This window comes from Talpa occidentalis, unplaced genomic scaffold, assembly GCF_014898055.3.
Source record: "Talpa occidentalis isolate TD23 unplaced genomic scaffold, MPIMG_talOcc4v2.1 talOcc4.17, whole genome shotgun sequence".
Lineage (NCBI taxonomy): Eukaryota > Metazoa > Chordata > Mammalia > Eulipotyphla > Talpidae > Talpa > Talpa occidentalis.
Window position 1 is genome coordinate 1557195 of NW_023601754.1, and position 17386 is coordinate 1574580.

Here is a 17386-nt window from a genome sequence, read left to right on the forward strand (position 1 = left end):
TCAGGAACCTCCACTCCACCAAGGAGTCCACCTGGGAAGGAGCTAGAAATGGCATCACCTGGTGGGAGGTACGCTGGCAGCTGCAGCCAGGACCACGCAGGAACTCACAGCCAGGCAAGCTAGTGCCGGCATCGGCCACCCTGTTCTCGAGTTAAAAAGGCTGAGGAGCAGAGCAGGCCCCAAGCTGACCTTGAGACCCACACCTGGCACTGAAACCTCAGCAGAAGTCAGAGCTCTGCCAACCCACTCCAAGCAGTGCTGACCACCTCAAGGGGTAGGCCAGACCCAGAAGACCTGAGGGCACCTGGGAGAAACCTACTGTTTCAAACAGACGTTTCTTTGAGCTAGCAAAAGAGGAGGCCACACGGATGTCACATAAACTGTTTCTTTATTAGCATGGGTGCTGTGACACACGGCTCCCGGTGACAGGCCGAGCTGCACGGGGCAGGAGAGGCTGGGGTTCAGAGGCAGAGCAGAGATCTTATTTCTTCCACTCGTTCTTGTCGTAGTCCCACTTGGCAGAGAAGCCCTGGACTGGGCTAACCTTCATGTCCAGCATCCGCTTGGTCTGCATGGCCACCCAGTCCTGGTCGAAGGTGTGCGGGACAGGGCCGTACACTGCGGAGCAAAACAATGCCGCGAGGCGGCCCTGGGCTGAGAAGTCGTTTCTGGCCCAGTGCAGTGCAGCAGGCCCGCCGTCACCTGCTACCCGCCAGCCCCACACCGACCCACTGATCCCGGATGCTGGGCACCAACAACTCTCGCTATCTCCAAACTAGTCCTTCACTTGTAAAAGCGAGCAAAAGCCCAAGCCAAAAGCAAAGTCTCTGCACCAGCAAAGTCTCTTCAGGCTGGCGCAGAGCCCAGGCAAGGGCCAAAGGACTGTTCCTGCCCACGTCCACGCGAGCACAGGACGTCACCTACTCAGGGATCGTGCCCACTGTGCCTGGACAGGAGAACCAGAAAGACAGCTGGAATGAGCGGGCAGCCCAGCACGAATGCAGAAACGTTCGGTCTGGAGACCCAGAACTGCATGGAGATGCAGCCCCCACACGGCGGCGACGGCCCAGGCGAGGCAGAGCCGTCAAGCCTGCTGAGAGCCGAGAGGCAAAGCGCGTGGAGATGTGGGGCCAAACAAGAGTACGGAAGCCCCGCAAGCCAGCGCGGCCCACAGGGACTAGGCCAGACTCTACTGTAAGGCTCTGGGTTAGCACGAGCCAGCTCCCCAGGCCTTGCCAGCAAGGCAGGCCCCACCCCCGCTGCGCCGGAGCTGTCTGTGTGCTAAGGGCGTTTCCCCCAGCCCCCGCTGGGACCGCTCCGCCCATCTCCCCTCCACTCACCATAGCGCTTCTCCCAGATCAGGATGAGGGCAGTGAAGCCAAGGAAGAACATGGCAGCACCCACGACCGTCTTCCACTCATTGGTGCCCCTGTTCATCTCAGCAAAGCTCTCATTGAACTTAATGCGATACACTGGGGACAAAAGGAAGGGCCGCTTGCAGGCACGAACCGTCTGCGGCACTCGACCATTCCCACCACAACCACAGCCAGGAGCCAAGGGGCTCGGCCAAAGCCAGGCCTGGCGCATGTGCGCGGGCACCAACCGAGGGGCAGAGAGGGAAGAAGGCTCCCGGCACTCGCCTTGGGTGGGAGAAAACAGCGAGCTGCTTCCTCCTTGACAGCCCAAGGTCTCTTTAACAAGGACTTCCGGCCCCGCTTTCCTACCCAGTAGTGTCCCGCCGACCCGTCCGTACAGGCCCCTGCCCCGCAGCAGAGGAAGCAGGCGGCACCCACATGTTCCTCGCAGGGTGGGCTGGGGTCCCCTAAACTCACAGGGGCCCACACAGAGGCCCAGCCAGCAGGGGGAGCACAGAAACACAACACCCCAACCTCCCTGGGTGCCAGCCTTAGACAGAGCCTGAGCTCAGCGCCCCGGACCAGCAGGAATTCTCCCGCTCCCCAGGGATGCTGAGGGGCCCGGACTTGCCCGCAATACCCACATTCCACCTTCTCATCGAGGGACAGGGAGCTCCAGGCGGCCTTCTCCTTCTCCTTCAAGGCCTTCTGGCTGGCGGACAGGTTCTTGACGTGGGCCACGTCAGGCAGGGGGTAGTCACGCCGATCCACGTAAGTGGGGAGCGCATAGTCCTCACTCTTCACAACACTCCCTAAGACACAGGGGACAGGCGTTTGAAAGTCACAAAGATCCAGAGGTGCAAACAAGGCAGTGCTTCTAGAAACCAAAATGAACACATGCGCAAACCCCAAAAACTTGTCACTCCAGGGGGCCAACGCCACTGCTGCGGACCGCAGAACAGGCGCACCCCAAGGGCTGTGGCAAGGACGGAGGCAGACGCTCAACAGCAGCACTCCTTGGAGCAAAAATGAAGCCCTGGCAGGAGCCAGCAGGCAGCTTCCTGCAGAGAGTACACGGGCTCAGGGCCATGCCCGGGCTGGAGGCGAGACTAAATGAAGGTCCTTCAGCAAGTGACTCAGAGTAATGAAGAAGGACAACTTAAAACCTAGAGAAACAAGTTCAAAGTCCAGAAACACAGACGTGTGAAAACATGGCCCCTGCAGCTACTTCTTCCAGCCAAGAAAGCGGAGCAGGAACCGGTGTCACTGTGGCCGTCACCATGGCCCACGCGCCAGCCCTGAGGAAGGCATGGCGTGGGGCCACGCCCTCCCCTGCTCCCCACTGTTTGCCAGCACCTCCTCCGTGCCGAGCACGGCTGGACACAATCGGAATCACGGGGAGCAGAGGCCTGACTGCTGGCACTTACACTCTAGAGGTGGGACACAATAAACAGATGTGCAAACCCCAGAGCCCGTCAGGAGACAGCGCACTGACACGGGGAAACACAGAGGCGGGGCCGGGGGCGGCTCCGACAGCGAAGGGGCAGGCGTGTGCACGACGAGTCCAGGGCAGCGCCGAGTAATTCCGGCTTACAATTTCATGTCAATAGTCTTGACATCTGCACATGCACGTACACTGGCATACGTGACACTAAACACAAAACTCCTGGCGAAATGAACCCAAGTTATCAGCAGAAAGAAATGAAACTAGGGTTTCTGGTCAGAGGAGAAATGGAGGCCTGAAAACGAGCGCGCCCGCACATCACTCCAGCAAACAGGGGAGAAGCGCAGACACGAAGCAAGGAACGAGTATCTTAATCTTCAGCTAAGGTTTCCCGCTGTTTACAGCTGTCTTCTTCAGTCTATCCAACACGTGCAAGAATGCTTTACGCTCCAAAGCCGTCTGGAGCTCTGAAGTCCCACATAAACGTTTCGCCTTCGTTAGCTTCATCCCAGTGATCGGAACCTCTCGACTCATAGGAACAACAGGGGCGTAAAGACAAAAGCTTAAGCAAAGTGGCGGTTCCTTACATGACTGTGCCAGGCAAAGGTCTAGCAAGCTTATCAATGGACAGTCTGCCTTATCCCCAAAGGACTGAGAGAATGACTAAAACTGTTTCCCAATTTTGAAATTTGAAGATTCTATTAAAGGATGAATGTACTACAAAGAATGATTGTACTGAAAATTCTTACCAGAGCAGCCTTAAAAAAAAAAAAAAAGCCTTCCAACGATGTGAAACTGAGTTCACAAGAATTATGTAAACTAGAGTAAAATGGGTGATAAAAATGCTATAAACTTGACTGTGGCAATGCTGGCACAGCTCTGGGAATAGACTAAAACCACCTGGGCTGAGTGTGTGATGAGAATGCTGTCTCAATAAAGTCGTTCCAAAGATGTCAGTGCTTACAAGTTGGCCCACTCTAAGGACAGACTGGCAAATTCTAGAACAACAACAGGCAATTTGTGATCAGGGCTGCCAGGGTTCTTCAGCACTTGGGACTTGGTGCCCCAGCAAATGGGGGAATAAAGATTAAGAAAGCAAACATTGCTTTTTTTTTTTTTTTTAAAAGGGAAGGGGTTTGGGGGGGCCACTGGGGAGGGGGAGGCATTAAAGTCAGGTATGATGGAGAGGACCTCTCGAAAGGGTGAAAATCAAACCTGAAAAAATGGGCAGCAAACAGGAAAGGGAGGAAATATCAGCATAAGCAAAGGTCCCGACCCATATTCACATATTCAAGTCTTTAATCACCCATATTCACATATACACCCCCTCAAGTATTTTTATCTCCGGATAGTGTCTGAAACTCCAGCACAGAGCGGGAAAGCCTGCTGAGAAACAAGGACAGCTTCACTTACCGTGTGCGCGGGCACACACCGAGGTGGAGATGGCTCGCTTGCCAATCAGGCTCAGTACTCTGGTGGCCAACATTCTGAAAGACACAACGGGACGCCTTCTCTGTGAACCAGAGCAAACGCCAAGCAGCAACGACTCTTCTTTCAACCCACTGCATTCAGGAAGGCAGCGCCATTCTCTTGTTCTCTGTTCCCCAACATAAATGATCCCCTCTTCAGGATGGACTCTGAATTCGCAAAATCTAGGACAAGGTTTTTCTTAGCAGAGCGTTTTTGTGGACCCTTCATTATAAACCAAGAGGGGTGAGATATGCAGGTGTCCAGCAATTAGAAACCCTGTCGTCTTTAAAAATGGGGGTGGCAAAGGACACAGACACATCAATTCCAAAGAGCACCTGCACCCCTATGTTTATAGCAGCACTGTTTACAATAGCTAAGCTTTGGAAACAACCCAAATGCCCAAAAATAGATGACTGGATCAAGAAGATGTGGTCCATATACACCATGGAATATTACTCAGCATTCAAAAAAGATAAACACATGCAGTTTGCAGCAACATGGATGGCGCTGGAAGGGATCATGCTCAGCGAAATAAGCCAGAAAGAAAAAGAAAAATACCGGATGGTCTCACTCATAGCAGGAATCTAGAAAACTTAAATAAGGGACCAGGAAAATGAATAACTATAAGAAAGAAAATATCAAAATCAACTAAAAACTATGAACCAGAGACACTTGTTGGGGGGGGCGGGAGGGGAGGGATTGGGGTCAGAATGGGGGGTTGAAATTGTATGGGGAATATAAAAATAAAATTTATTATTTAAAAAAAATCAAAAAATACAAATGGGGGTGGGGGGATGAATCAGGAGACCGCAGCAAAGCTGTCTGCGGCGCCATGGGCTCTCCGTGGGCGGGGACGGGTGGAGGAAGGAAACAGCCCGCAGGGCTGGCCAGGCACCGCCTTCGACCTGGTATTTGTTCGAAAACCTAACGTGTGCAGGGGCGGGAAGAGAAGCCAAGGCAGGAGGGCGGCACCCTCGGCTGGTCCTCCTGAAACCCCAGGACGAGGGATGACCTAGAGGACCCGCCCGGATTTGGGCCCGCGGCGCGGCCCACGCCCCTGTGAAAAGCGGGCCTGCGGGGCTACTGTGGGCAAGACGGTTCCGAGGCCCCGGGAGAGCACCCCCTGCACCCCGTCAGGGCAGAAGCAACCGCAGCCCCGCCAGGGCCGGCCGCGCCGCCTCCCCGCCCCCGCGGCCCGGCCGGGCGTGGGGCGTGGGGCGCGGGTGGGGCTCCCCGAGCCCGTTAGGCCCCGCGGGGAGGGCCCGGGGCGGGGGCCGGGCGGCCCGCAGGGCGAGCTGCGCCTCGGGCCCGCGCCGTCCGTCAGCGGGCGCGCCAAGGTCAGAGGCCCCGCCGGGCCCGGAGCGCCGCGCCGCGCGGGGCGGGCCGGCCGCGCCTCACTCTCCCGGGGCGCCCCCGGCCCGGCGCCCCCGGCCCCGCCTCAATGTCACCGGGCCCCAGGCCCCGGCTGCGCCCGGCCGCGCCGGCGCCGGCCCCGAGCTCGCAGCCCGAGCGGCGGCCTCGGCCCCCGCCGCCCCCGGCCCGGCGGCGCGACCCGCCGCCCGCCTCGCCCGCCGCCCCCGCCGCCGCCCCGCCGCCCCCGCCGCCGCCCGCCTCACCTGCCGCGCCCGCCGCGACCGCCCTCTACGCCCCGGCTGCCGCGACCGGAAGAGAGCGAGGCCGCGCGCGCAGCCCCACGGGATCGAGGAGGACTCCGCCCCGCGCCCGGCCGCGCGGAGGTCACCGGGCGGAAGCCGGGCGCGTCGCGCACGTCGTAAAAGGCCGCGCCGCGCTGCTTTCCGGCGGGCGCCGCGGGAGCGCCTTCCGGCGGCCCCGGCGGCGCCCGGAGGCCGCGCGACGTGGGCTCGAGGCGGGCGCGTCGGTCTCTCTGCCGGGGGCGCCGCCGAGCCCCGAGCGCGCCAGCCCCGCGGGGGTCTCCGCCGGCCGCGCCGGGCAGCCGCCGCCGCGCCCCCCTCGCCCGCCGCGGCGCCGCGCGGCCGGGCAGCGCACCCAGGCCGAGCCGGCCTGCCGGGGCCCCCGGCCCGCCCGGGCGCAGCATGCCCGGCGTGAAGCTGACCACCCAGGCCTACTGCAAGATGGTGCTGCACGGCGCCAAGTACCCGCACTGCGCCGTCAACGGGCTGCTGGTGGCCGAGAGGCAGAAGCCGCGCAAGGAGCACCTGCCCCTGGGCGGCCCGGGCGCGCACCCCACGCTCTTCGTGGACTGCATCCCGCTCTTCCACGGCACGCTGGCCCTCGCGCCCATGCTGGAGGTGGCGCTCACCCTGGTAAGGGGCCCCGGGGGGGGGCTGCAGGGGGCGCCGGCCGTCGCGTCCCGAGAGGCGCTTTGGGCGGCGAGTGACCGTCAGTGCAGCCGAAACGGGGCCCTTAGAAACCAGCCGTGGCGGCGGCGTCACGGCTCGACGGCGCTTCTCGGGGGGCCGGCGGGCGCCCCTTCGCAGAGTCCGCCCCACCCGCGCGGCGTCGGCGCTTCGGGGCCGTGGCTGGGGGTGCCTGGGAACCCCGGGATGGAAACGGGCCTAGAAAGAGCCTTGACGCCGCTGGCCCGGGCGCGCGGGGCTGCTCCCGGGGTCCTGTCTGCAGCGCCCTGGCCGTTGAAGCTGGAGATTCCTGTGAGGCTAGAGAAGGCGGTGTCTGTTTACGGTACAAGAGAAGTAAATGGGCGTCTAAGTGGTAAAGTACTTAGTGGGAGTGAAAAGTTGTCACGTAGTAGAAAGTGGATAAAGAAAAGCAGGACCGTACCGGGTTGGGCAGAGGAGAGACCATCCAGCGCTCGGGTGAAGTGCCTGTGACGGGGCTGTCAGCAGGTGTGGCGTTCGGCAGGCAGGCAGAGGGCAAACGGCCGCCTGTACGTTCAGCCGTTCAGCCGAGGTGTTAGAACCTTAGGGAGCCTTAAACTGCCGTCTCAGGCCTGCCCCCTACCTGAGCCGAGGTTAGTTTTCACGTTAAGTATAAACTACACCATGAATAAATATTAGCTGATTCACAAAAAAGTAGTTACGTTTCTCGAAGTGTGGGGAGAAAGTCCTCTGTGCCTCCCACCAACTAGAATCCATTTTCTCATTTATCTGTCCTGACAACATGAAAATTCATGGTGAGGGGCCTCCCTGTTGGCACATGGGTTCATCCCCGCACTGTGAAGCTGTCCACAGCCACTGCAGCCCGAGTTCGATCCCCGGCCGGGGAGCCGACCCACAGGGCGCAGCAGACCTCTCCTGTCTCCCCGCTGCTCCCCTCAGCAGTGGATTTCAGTAGCTCTGCCTGTTCTGCTCCCCACTCTGTCTCTGGGGAGTCCTCTCACCCCCTGCACCTCTGGCCTACACCCCAGCTCTTGTATGCATAAATACATCTTTTTTTAAATAAATAAAAAGAAAAATTCATAGCAAGCAGGCAGTACCTGAGGGCAGACTGTCCGGCCAATGGGCATATCGGGAGTGGCAGCTAAATTGAGTCATTGTGTGAATGTCTCTGTATCACTGAGCAGGAAATAGGTAAGAAGTCTATGGCATTTATATAATCAGCCATTTTAGCTCCTGAAGAAACGTGCTGTTGGTATCCCTGCACCACCAGTGTGCGTGTGTTTCAGTGCAAGGCTTTTCAGCTGTCTTAATTAATACCGAGGGAATTGCAGGATGATTGGATTTGTAGAGTGTGTTACCTGGCAGGGAATTATTTACCCTTAGCTGCAGGATTATTCAGTTCTCCACTACTGCCAGGCCTGGGCTGCGGGAGGGCACAGCTGCATCAAATACAGCACCTGCTTCGCAGCTGAACTCACACAGGCAGACAAGGACAGTGCCAAAGAGTAAGTGCCATGTTCTAAGCAGGAAGTGGTGAAGAGTCAGAAAAATCAGCCAACCCAGGCTTCAGAGTCAGAGAAGGCGAGCTGCCCAGAGAAGGGGGCATGCACGCGGGCCCAGCGTGCCAGCGGTGGCAGCCCAGGGGCTGGGGCAGAGCACCCAAGGCAGAGGCAGCAGCATGTGCAGGGCCCGGGAGAAAGCCGGAGTATGGATCTGAGGGAGCTTAAGGAGGCTGGGCAGAGAGCTGAACCGTGGACAGATTTCACACAGAGCAGTTTCAGGACCGCCGTAGGACAGAGGGAAGCCTGAGAGGGCTTCACAGGGAGGTGTGTGTCTTGGCGCCACCGCTGTAGCCCGCGGCAAGGAGGAGGCCGGCGGCGGGGCACGCCAGACTAGAGGCTGAGGTGATGGCGACAGTGCAGCGGGGGTGCAGGAGAGAACAGTGCGGGGAGGGACAGTCTGCAGGACAGCCTGAGTCAGATGTGGTCACGGGACAAGGAAGCAAGGTGTCGCCTCCACGTGCAACTTAGGCCGGGGAGGGCGGGGGTGTCATTCATTGTGGGACGGTGAAGAGGCCCTGTTAGGAGCTGAGAAGTGGGGCCAGCGCTCAGAAGACTGTGGGACGAACATGTGTATCGGGAGCCAGTAGTTCTCAGTCACTCCAGCCAGGAGCACAGTCACTTCAGGGGCGGACATGGAATGAGGGGTACAGCAGACCCCCCCCCACCCCGGACGCCCGTCTTCTAGGCAGTGGGCGAAACAAGTTGGCAGACCAACCCGGAAGGGCCGGAGAGAGTATGTTCCTTTCAACCCTTGACGTCCTATCAAATGTACCTGCACGTGCCTAAAAGAGCCTCCCTGGGAATTGTCAGACTATTACTAATTCTTCTCATTTTTAAGTAACGTCGACATGAGAGTTGAGGGTTGTAGTCTCGTCTGAGTTGTGGATGCACTGCTTGAGGGAATCAGTGCTGACTGCGAGCAGCCTGAGTCACCTCTGTATGACTCTCCCCCAAGAAACAGGGCTGCTGCCCAGCCCCCCGGGGAGGGAAGAGGCTTCCTGACTCTGAAGAGCCTAGAGAGCCCACTGCCGCCAACTCCTGAAGAGGTGGAAGGCCTCAGGCCTGCTGGTCTTGCTCCCCGTTCCTTAACACTCACCCGCAGGCCCCTCTCAACCGGCTGCACTCCCCGCAGCACACCCCTGTCCTCTCCGAACGCCCCGCTGGCCTGCGAGCGCTTCTTCTCGCACCAGAGCGGCCAGCGTTCTGCTGGACCGGGCCGGGCGGAGTGCTCTGTGCTGGCTGTCCCCACAGTGACCAGCCTTGGCGCCCGCGCCTCCGCGCCTGGCGGGTGGGAAAGGGATGCGGTGGGCTGCCCACTGACTGACTTTCAGAGAACGCTTACGAAGGAAAGTGTGCAAACTGAGTCTCCCCCAGTTTTTTTCTTATAATCGCTGTTTACATTACTCCGTTACCAACTTGACACCTTTAAACCTGAAGACTGAAAATCTCAGTGTGGGGGGGCCCTATTTTATGAGTATATGGAGGGTGTGATTTTAATCAAACATCTAAAACCATAAAGCGATAGATAGCAAAGCCTTGTTCACGTGGCTCTTTTCTCTCCAGGGAGTCATTTTGTAACCATTGATGAAGAGTGGGAGGCGGACTCGATGAGGCGGACTCCATGAGGCGGACTCGATAAGCCGTCCATCAGGCCGCGGCAGGCCCTTGTGAAAAGCTTTTCCTTATAATTTTCCATTTTTAAAAATATCCTTGCATTTCTGGGTGCTTTTTGTTTTTATTTTAAGTGCTTGTGCCTGTTGTCTCACTCACCCTTTGATGTGGGCGGTGACGGAATTATTCCTAATGGCGGAACCCTCCTGCCCGACCTGCTGCTGCTCTAAGCCCTTTCGTTCTTTCCCCTCGCCCTGGTCTCTTGCCTTCTGCTGGGACGGCTTCCGTCCCCGGTGCCTAGTATGAAAGATGCTCTGGAATTCTTTCCGCTGCCTCTCGTGGTGCCTTGTCTGCTCATCTGCACTGGCTGCTGTGCCCCAGGCCCTGCCTAGGCCTGCTTCCTCCTCCCCATTGTGTGTCTCCAGACTCTCCGTGGAGCCTGGGGGTGGAGCCAGTCTGGGTCCCCCGTCAGGTCTTGCCCCCAGCCCCCTTCATCCCGTCTTGCTACCTCCAGAGCTCACCTTTCATGGATCCAGTTCCTTTTCATCCTGTACATGAAGCTGCTGACTTAAGAAGGACTTTCTTCTCAGTGAAAATAATACCCCAAGGCCCACTCGTTGCCTCAGGTGGGGAGGCTCAGGCACAGCCCCTCCCCCAGCCCGTTGGGAGCACCGGTGTGGGAGGTGGGCCCTCCTCAGGGGACTCTCCTGTCAGGCCCCGCCTTGCCTGCAGCCTGGTTATGGTGGGTCACCCGAGGGCGGCGGGGGCAGTGCCGTGAAAATGATGACGGGCCTTGTGCATGCAAGCGTCAGCAGGTTTGCTGAGAGAAGCTGCTTTGTGCAGAGCCTCGCTGGGAGCAAATGGGCTGACCCCTGCACCGCCTTCAGTGCGAGTCTCCGCAGCCGAGGAGCCCGGAGCAGCGTTGAACAGAGGACGGCGGAAGCGTCCGCCTTTCCGGAGGGAAGGGCAGAGGGACGGCCTGAGAAAATGCAGAATTTGGACGCCGTGGTCCTCACTAGCCTTTGCCTTCAGGGGTCCGCGGGTGTTCCCACGCGCGGGCCGGGCGGGCGTCCCGGCGGCAGGCAAGGGGAGCCGAGCGGCCCCGTGCGAGGACACGCAGTCCTCGCCTCTCGCGCCTCTCCCGCGCGCGGCCCCGCGCCGGACGGGCCGCCCCTCCCATCTCTGGCTCTTCCTCGGCGGCCGCTGTGTTTCCGGGAAGGTGCTGGAGCCCCCCCCCCCCCCCCCCCCCCCCCCCCCCCGCCCTGCCCCGGCCCGCCCTGCCCACACCGCCCAGGCCGCGCCCCTGCGGGGACCGCCGCGTTCCTGCGCCGCCCCGGAAAACGCCCTCCCGTTGCCGCCGTTCGCGGGCCGCTCTGGCTCTGGCGGCTGCCGGAGGCCCGTCGTCAGCCCGTCGTGGCGGCCGTCCAGTTAGCCTGACGGTTCTCCTTTGCCCGGTTCGTTATTGCGCAGTTCGTCAGTCGTTTCCACGTCTCGCACCTGGGCAGTCGCGGCGTCCTCCGTGCGCCGCCTGCGCGCCCCCGGCCGTGCCCTCCCCCCGCGCCCCTCCCCTCCCTGCCCCCGCCTGCAGTCTGGCGTCCAGGGGCCGCCCCGGCGCGTCTTTAAGAACTGGCTTTGTGGGCCTCCCCGGTGGCGCAGCGGTTGAGCGCTGGGTTGCGAAGCTGCCCGCGGCCTCTGCGGCGCCGGTTCGATCCCCGGCTGCTCCCCGGCCACCGGAGGAGGGTCCCACATGGCGCGCAGACCTCTCCTGCCGCCCGCTGCTCCCCTCAGCAGTGTACTTCGGTCCTTCTGCCTGCTCTGCCCCCCGCTCTGGCTCTGGTGAATTCTCTCACCCTCCCGCGCTTCTGACTGTACCCAGTGCATGTATAAACAAAACAAACAAATATAATAAATAAATAAATAAAAACATGCCTCTATTAAAAAAAAAAAAAAAAAAAAAAAAAAGAACTGGCTTTGTGTTTTGCCAGCGAATGTTTTTTGGTGATTTCTATTCCCACTGCCGCTGTCTTTCGCCTTCTGACTGACTTAGCGCCAGCACCTCAGGGTCCGTCCGTTAGTGCCAGAGGTCGCTGCTCCGCCTCGTGACTGGCTGACAGCGCTGCGCGGGCATAGACCCGCGGTGTCCCTCGCCAGCCCCCGCCGGGCGCTAGTTGGCTCCATGCCTCGGCCTCCGCGGGCGGTGCGGCTGTGAGCCCAGGCGCGCGTGGGCCTTCGTGTTGGTGCTCTCACGTTCTTGAGGTACACACCTCGCACAGGTGCTGCTGGATCGTGAGGAATTTCTTTCTCTACCCGCCGGCTCCCCAGATACCTCCGTAGAGACCGCGCCAGATTGTGTGTTCCCGCCAACAGCGGAAGACGCCTCCTTTTTCTCCACGCCCTTGCCAAGGCTCGTTGTTCCCGGCCTGTGTACTGTGGGTCATTCTCACAGGGGTGAGGGGGTGTCTCCTGGTGGTTTTGATTTGCATTTCTCTTGTAATAAGCGATGTCAAACGATTTCTTCTGTGCCTTTTGGCCATCTGAATGTCGTCTTTAGAGAAAAGTGTCTTTAGGTCTTTGCACATTTTTTTATTGGCTTGTACTTGCTGGGTTGCATAAGGACGTCATGTATTTTGGAAATGAACCCCTTATCAGATGTGTGCTGTGACCCGGTTTGCTTTCGGGGCAGCCTCTGCAAAGAATTCTAGAAGTTTAAGTTCATGACATTATTTTTCCTGTGGAACTTGGCTAGACTCTCGGGGTTTTTTACGTAGCCACGCCCTCACCAGGGCAGCTATCAGTCAAGGTGTGCGTGGTGTTTGCCGCCAGCATCATCCCCCTGCCAGGTGCTTTCTGAGCTTCCTCCGGCAGGTGGGAAGCGGCATGAGTGTTGGCTGTCTTGCCTTTAGCCCAGGAACAGCGTGTGGGAGTGTCTAGACGGCTGCTCGGGGCGCTCTGGTGTTGGCAGCGGCAAATAATGATCCTCATAGTAAACATAGCTGTGGTACCCCAAAAATGACCCCTCTACCCTACCCCCAAAGGTCCCCAGAACCCATGAATATGTTATTTTACGTGGCCAAAGAGACTTAATTAAGTTAATTCTTAAGAATCTTGAGGTGTGAGGTGGCCTGGACAGTCCAGTGGGCACAGTGTAGTCACATGGAGGCAGGAGACTGAGGGACAAGTGAGGCTGCAGAAGCAGAAGGCAGAGTGATGCAGCCATAGACCGAGGAATAGGGGCCACCGCTCGATGCTGGAAAGGCCAGGGAGGGCCTCTCCCCTAGAGTCTCCAGGAGTCAGCCCTGCCGACCCGCTCGTACCTCTGTATAAGGAAACCAGGGGAGACCCCTCTAGTCCCGACTCTGGAGACAGGTCAGCCCACATCAGAGAGCCAGGAAAGGGACCGGGGGAGGGGGGGACCCACTCTGCGGGAAGACGCACTTTAAGGTCGTCCTTGCCTAGAAGCAGAGGCCCCAGAGGTTTGCATCAAGACCTGGCGTGGTGCCAGAGCGACACTGTGCCGTGCCGCGTCGTCAGCGTAGTGGGCCGCTGCTCCAGGCTCCTGGGCCCCCGCTGAGAGCCGGTGGGGCTCGAGCATCAGCAGCTCTGGAGTGAGGTGTGGCAAAGAGACAGGGAGAGACCCGCTATAAACACTCGGAGCCGTGGTCCTCATCTCTTGGGGATGACCGGAACAGCTAATTGGTTCAGCGAGCCTTGATTTTGACCCACTGTGGTGACCTGTGAGGTCTTAGGCGGCCAGGATTATCATGCTGACCCTCGGGAGTCAGGGAGCCGTGGACCGTGGGGTCTGCTTTTAGTCTTTGAGGACACTGTCAGAGACCAGACCAGACGTCCAGAAAAAGAGCAGCAGGGATTTGCGGGGGGAGACACTTTTAACCAGTTAATTCACTGTGAAAAAATTGAGAATCAATTTTGTTTCCTCTTTGGCCAACTGAGAATAGAATTTATTGCAGTGTATTAAAATTCCATTATGGCAAGGCAGTTAGGATGACCTTTTGCTGTTTTTAATAACGTCATTAGACCTGCGGGAAGGTAAATGGGATGAGAGAAAAGTTGCATTATAAAACCAAGAAATTTCCAGGTCGGGCCACCCTGCTCCCATTTAAAGGTAGCGCACAGGGACTCCAGAGAGGCCAGGTGGGTGCACGCGCCTGAGAGCCCACATCCCCGCGTGAGGAGTGTCGCGGTAGCTCCTGGGCACACTGAATATGGAAATGCACTATAACAGACCTGGTTTTACAAGAGATTTAAAATCCCAAACAGCCGTGCTGCTCCCTGTCTGCCTGTGCACTGCCCCTGAGCTCCAGACCCGGCTCGCTTAGGACTGACGTTGCACGCCCTAGGGCTGTGGGGGCGCCGGATGCCCTGGTTCTTTCTGTTGGCAGGGAAGGGGAGAGGAGGTCATTTCCCTCCCGCCATTCTCGAGGCTCTGCCCATTCGGCAGATGTGCACACTGAGCCTCCACAAGACAAGGGGAGGTGGTCGCTCCCGAAGGACACCCCATCCCAGCGAGGATGAGGCCCAGGCCTGTCTCGTCGGTGCGCTCTGTCTCGTGGGCAGCAAGTTGTGAGCGCCTGTTGCATCTCGTGGCCTTTCTTCGGGGAGATGGATACACAGACTGTAGCATATCTCGTCCCAACTTTGGGCCCTGGGGGTCTCCTGTGTTTATTGCAACCTGATAGTTAAGAGAAAATCACTCATCTTTACCCAATTTTTGTTCCTTTTTCAGATTGACTCATGGTGCAAAGACAATAGCTACGTGATTGCTGGCTATTATCAAGCTAATGAACGAGTCAAGGATGCCAGGTATGGCCAGCCACATGATAGGCTGACTTTCCAGCTGTCTTGCAGTGGGCAGAGTCCCTTTGCTGGCAGGCAGAGGGAGCCGGTGAGCTGCGGAGGCAACCAGAGCTCTGCGGGTGGCACCTGCCCCTGTCGTGGTGGCCTGCTGCACCGGGGCCTGAGAGCCTTTCTGTTCAGGGACGCCCCGGGTAGAACAAGGCGAGGGCCCGTTCAGTGCCGCCCACCTGGCATGATGCTCCCCACTGCCGTCCCTCTCTGCGGCATAAGTCCTGGAGGAAGGACACAGTCGCCAAGGGCTGGGGCAGGCATGCTCAGTCTGCTGTCATTGCTCGCTAACTCTGGGCGGCGCCAGCTGTGCCTGAGGTAAATGATCTTGAATGGCCTTTGATGAACCTCTGGTCCTTCTTCTGCAGCCCAAACCAGGTTGCAGAAAAGGTGGCTTCCAGGATCGCCGAGGGCTTCAGTGACACGGCGCTTATCATGGTAAGTGCCCCGGGACAAGCTCTCCTAGTCCTCTTGCTCCCTGGAACTCTGCTGTGCTCGTGGCATCTTTCTGCGGCGCCCTCAGGCCCTCGCCGCCTGTTGCATGCCTCTCCCCGTGGGACATGATGCTGTGGTGTTGGGCCATGGGGCGAGGCATGCAGCAGCCACACAGGTGGTCGGGGAGGACATTGGAGTTCAGGTTCTCTGAGGTATGCCCAAGAGTGAGAGCACCGAGCTGGAGCAGCAGGCATAGCCTGTGGGAGGGATGGCAGAGGGGTGGCACTGCCGGTCTCAGTGCAGATACAGCTCTGATGGGGATGCAAGCACCCCTCTTCTGCAGAAAACAGTGAAGCACCGAGGGTTTCTCCTGCAGAGCAGCCTGCTTGCCTCAGGCTGCACCCAGGCGTGGCCCACAATAGGGCAGCCCTCTGCTAGGGCCCGAGGAGGTGCCTGAGGACTCCAGAAAGGTGCCAGCCATGGTGTCGGGACGCACCGTCATGCGCGCCCTTTGTCTCGTGCACAGGTAGACAACACCAAGTTCACGATGGACTGCGTAGTGCCCACCATCCATGTGTACGAGCACCATGAAAACAAGTGGCGGTGCAGAGACCCACACTAGTGAGTGCTGTGTGCTCGGGCATGTGCGCTGGGCGGCCGGCCCCTGCCCCACAGAGGGCCACCCTCACCTGTGCTTTCAGGCTTGCATGCGTGCCGGGGGACCTTTGAAACCGTGCGTGTCCCTTGCCTCCCAGAGGACTCCCTGAAGACTGAGGCCCGGGGGTCTCCCACTTTTGACCCCAAGGCCCCTTTCCCACGCTGAACCCCCTTTCCAGGTGTTTGGTTTATTTGCAAACACGCCAAAGCCATCAGGCCCCGCCTCCAGCCTTTCCGGTCTCCTCAGAGTATGCCCTTTTCACCGCGCCTGACGGTCTCTGGCCAGCACCGTGTGCTGGTGTCCCTGGCCTGCCTTCATACCACGCTGCACGCACCGGGCTCTGGGCTCTGTGCACACTTAACGTGCGGTTGTTAAGGCTGATCTCTCCTGTTTTGCTCTAGTGATTACTGTGAAGACTGGCCAGAGGCCCAGAGGATCTCAGCGTCTCTCCTGGACAGCCGGTCCTACGAGACCCTCGTGGACTTCGATAACCACCTGGATGACATTCGCAATGACTGGACAAACCCAGAGATCAATAAGGCGGTTCTGCACCTGTGTTAGGGCGGGTGGCGTGCTGGCCTCCGGGCATTCCACTGCGATGAAGAAGAAAAGCTATTTTTAAGTGTAAATTAAATCTCTCATAGCCTGTGTGGAGAGCTGCCAGTTTTCAGAAGTGGTGTGTGCCTTGACAGAGGGCCGCGTGTCCCGTCGCTGGCCCTTCTGCATCTCCAGGAGAGGCCCGGCCGGCTCTGTGGAGCCCCTCCCAGTTGTACGTGGCTGTGATCCTGCAAATGAACGCGGTTGCTGCTTGTCCGAGATTGTTCCTATTAAACAGTTTTAACTAACCTTTTATAATCTGGAGAGAATACTTTTTAAGGCTTATAAACTATCCTTTTCAAAAAGCAAAACCACCTCTGAGCCCGAACGCGAGTGTGGTGAGCCTTCCTCCCACTCGAGCTCGTGTGGCGCGCCCAGGACGGGGCAGGGCCCTGTCTGAAGGCCGCTGCCGGCGCGGCAGGAGCTGAGGCTCGGAAGAGCAGCTGGCTCGCGGGGGAGCGCTGCGCTGTGCCGGGAAACCGCCGTCGCTGGGGCAGAAACAGCCTCGCAGGCGATGGCAGCCTGAGCCCAGACGCTGGTGACCCGCTGGAGAGGGGCTGCGCTTGGGTCAAGCTCCTGAGTGACTGGTGTCATTTTCCAAACAGTTCTCATCCGTCTTCGTAATAATTGTTCCTTTTGTATTTGAAGCAACAAAAGCAAAGCAAAACTTAGACTCCCGGGGCTGTACGGAGAACCGTCTGTAACGCTCATACTGGGAACACTGGTCAAACTTCTCAGCCCCATCAGAGAGTTGCCCGGGAAACGTGAGGGTCCCACTCCCTTCCTTTCTTTTCTGCGTGAATTATTCTGTCCCGAGTTCAGAGAATAGTAACTTTCCTGCTGTATTTTCTCTGAAAAGATAGGAAAAAGCATCAGACATTGCTTATGATACCTATGCTTGCTTTGAATTCCTAAATTCTCTCTCTTGTGCGAACGCTCCTAATTTTAAGTTGACGTCCCTTCACGCAGGAAACACACATGAAAGGCTGGGGGCTCCCGGTCACAGGAGCCGGGTGCGCGCTGAGGGACACTGGGGCAGTCCGGGTCCAGTTTGGTGTGTCTGCCTCAACAGA

At 58.6% G+C, this 17386-nt stretch overlaps 2 protein-coding genes across 3 annotated transcripts; one reads left to right on the plus strand and one right to left on the minus strand.

The window, feature by feature from the left end:
• Positions 1 to 344: 344 nt before the first annotated feature.
• On the minus strand, positions 345 to 7119 carry LOC119248879 (cytochrome c oxidase subunit 4 isoform 1, mitochondrial). 2 transcript variants are annotated; one of them, XM_037515765.2, is made up of 5 exons: positions 7030 to 7119; positions 4213 to 4286; positions 2000 to 2167; positions 1341 to 1472; positions 345 to 618 (listed from the first exon to the last, which is right to left on the minus strand). In XM_037515765.2, the coding sequence occupies exons 2-5, from the start codon at positions 4283 to 4285 to the stop codon at positions 482 to 484; spliced, it is 510 nt and encodes a 169-aa protein (XP_037371662.1). In that variant the 5' UTR covers position 4286; positions 7030 to 7119; the 3' UTR covers positions 345 to 481. The 2 variants fall into 2 exon arrangements, with proteins under 2 accessions (XP_037371662.1, XP_037371661.1); XM_037515764.2 differs by lacking the exon at positions 7030 to 7119 and adding an exon at positions 5886 to 5945.
• On the plus strand, positions 6214 to 16586 carry EMC8 (ER membrane protein complex subunit 8). The gene is made up of 5 exons (XM_037515763.2): positions 6214 to 6554; positions 14505 to 14581; positions 14992 to 15061; positions 15585 to 15679; positions 16118 to 16586. The coding sequence occupies exons 1-5, from the start codon at positions 6324 to 6326 to the stop codon at positions 16275 to 16277; spliced, it is 633 nt and encodes a 210-aa protein (XP_037371660.1). The 5' UTR covers positions 6214 to 6323; the 3' UTR covers positions 16278 to 16586.
• The last annotated feature ends 800 nt before the right edge of the window (positions 16587 to 17386 follow it).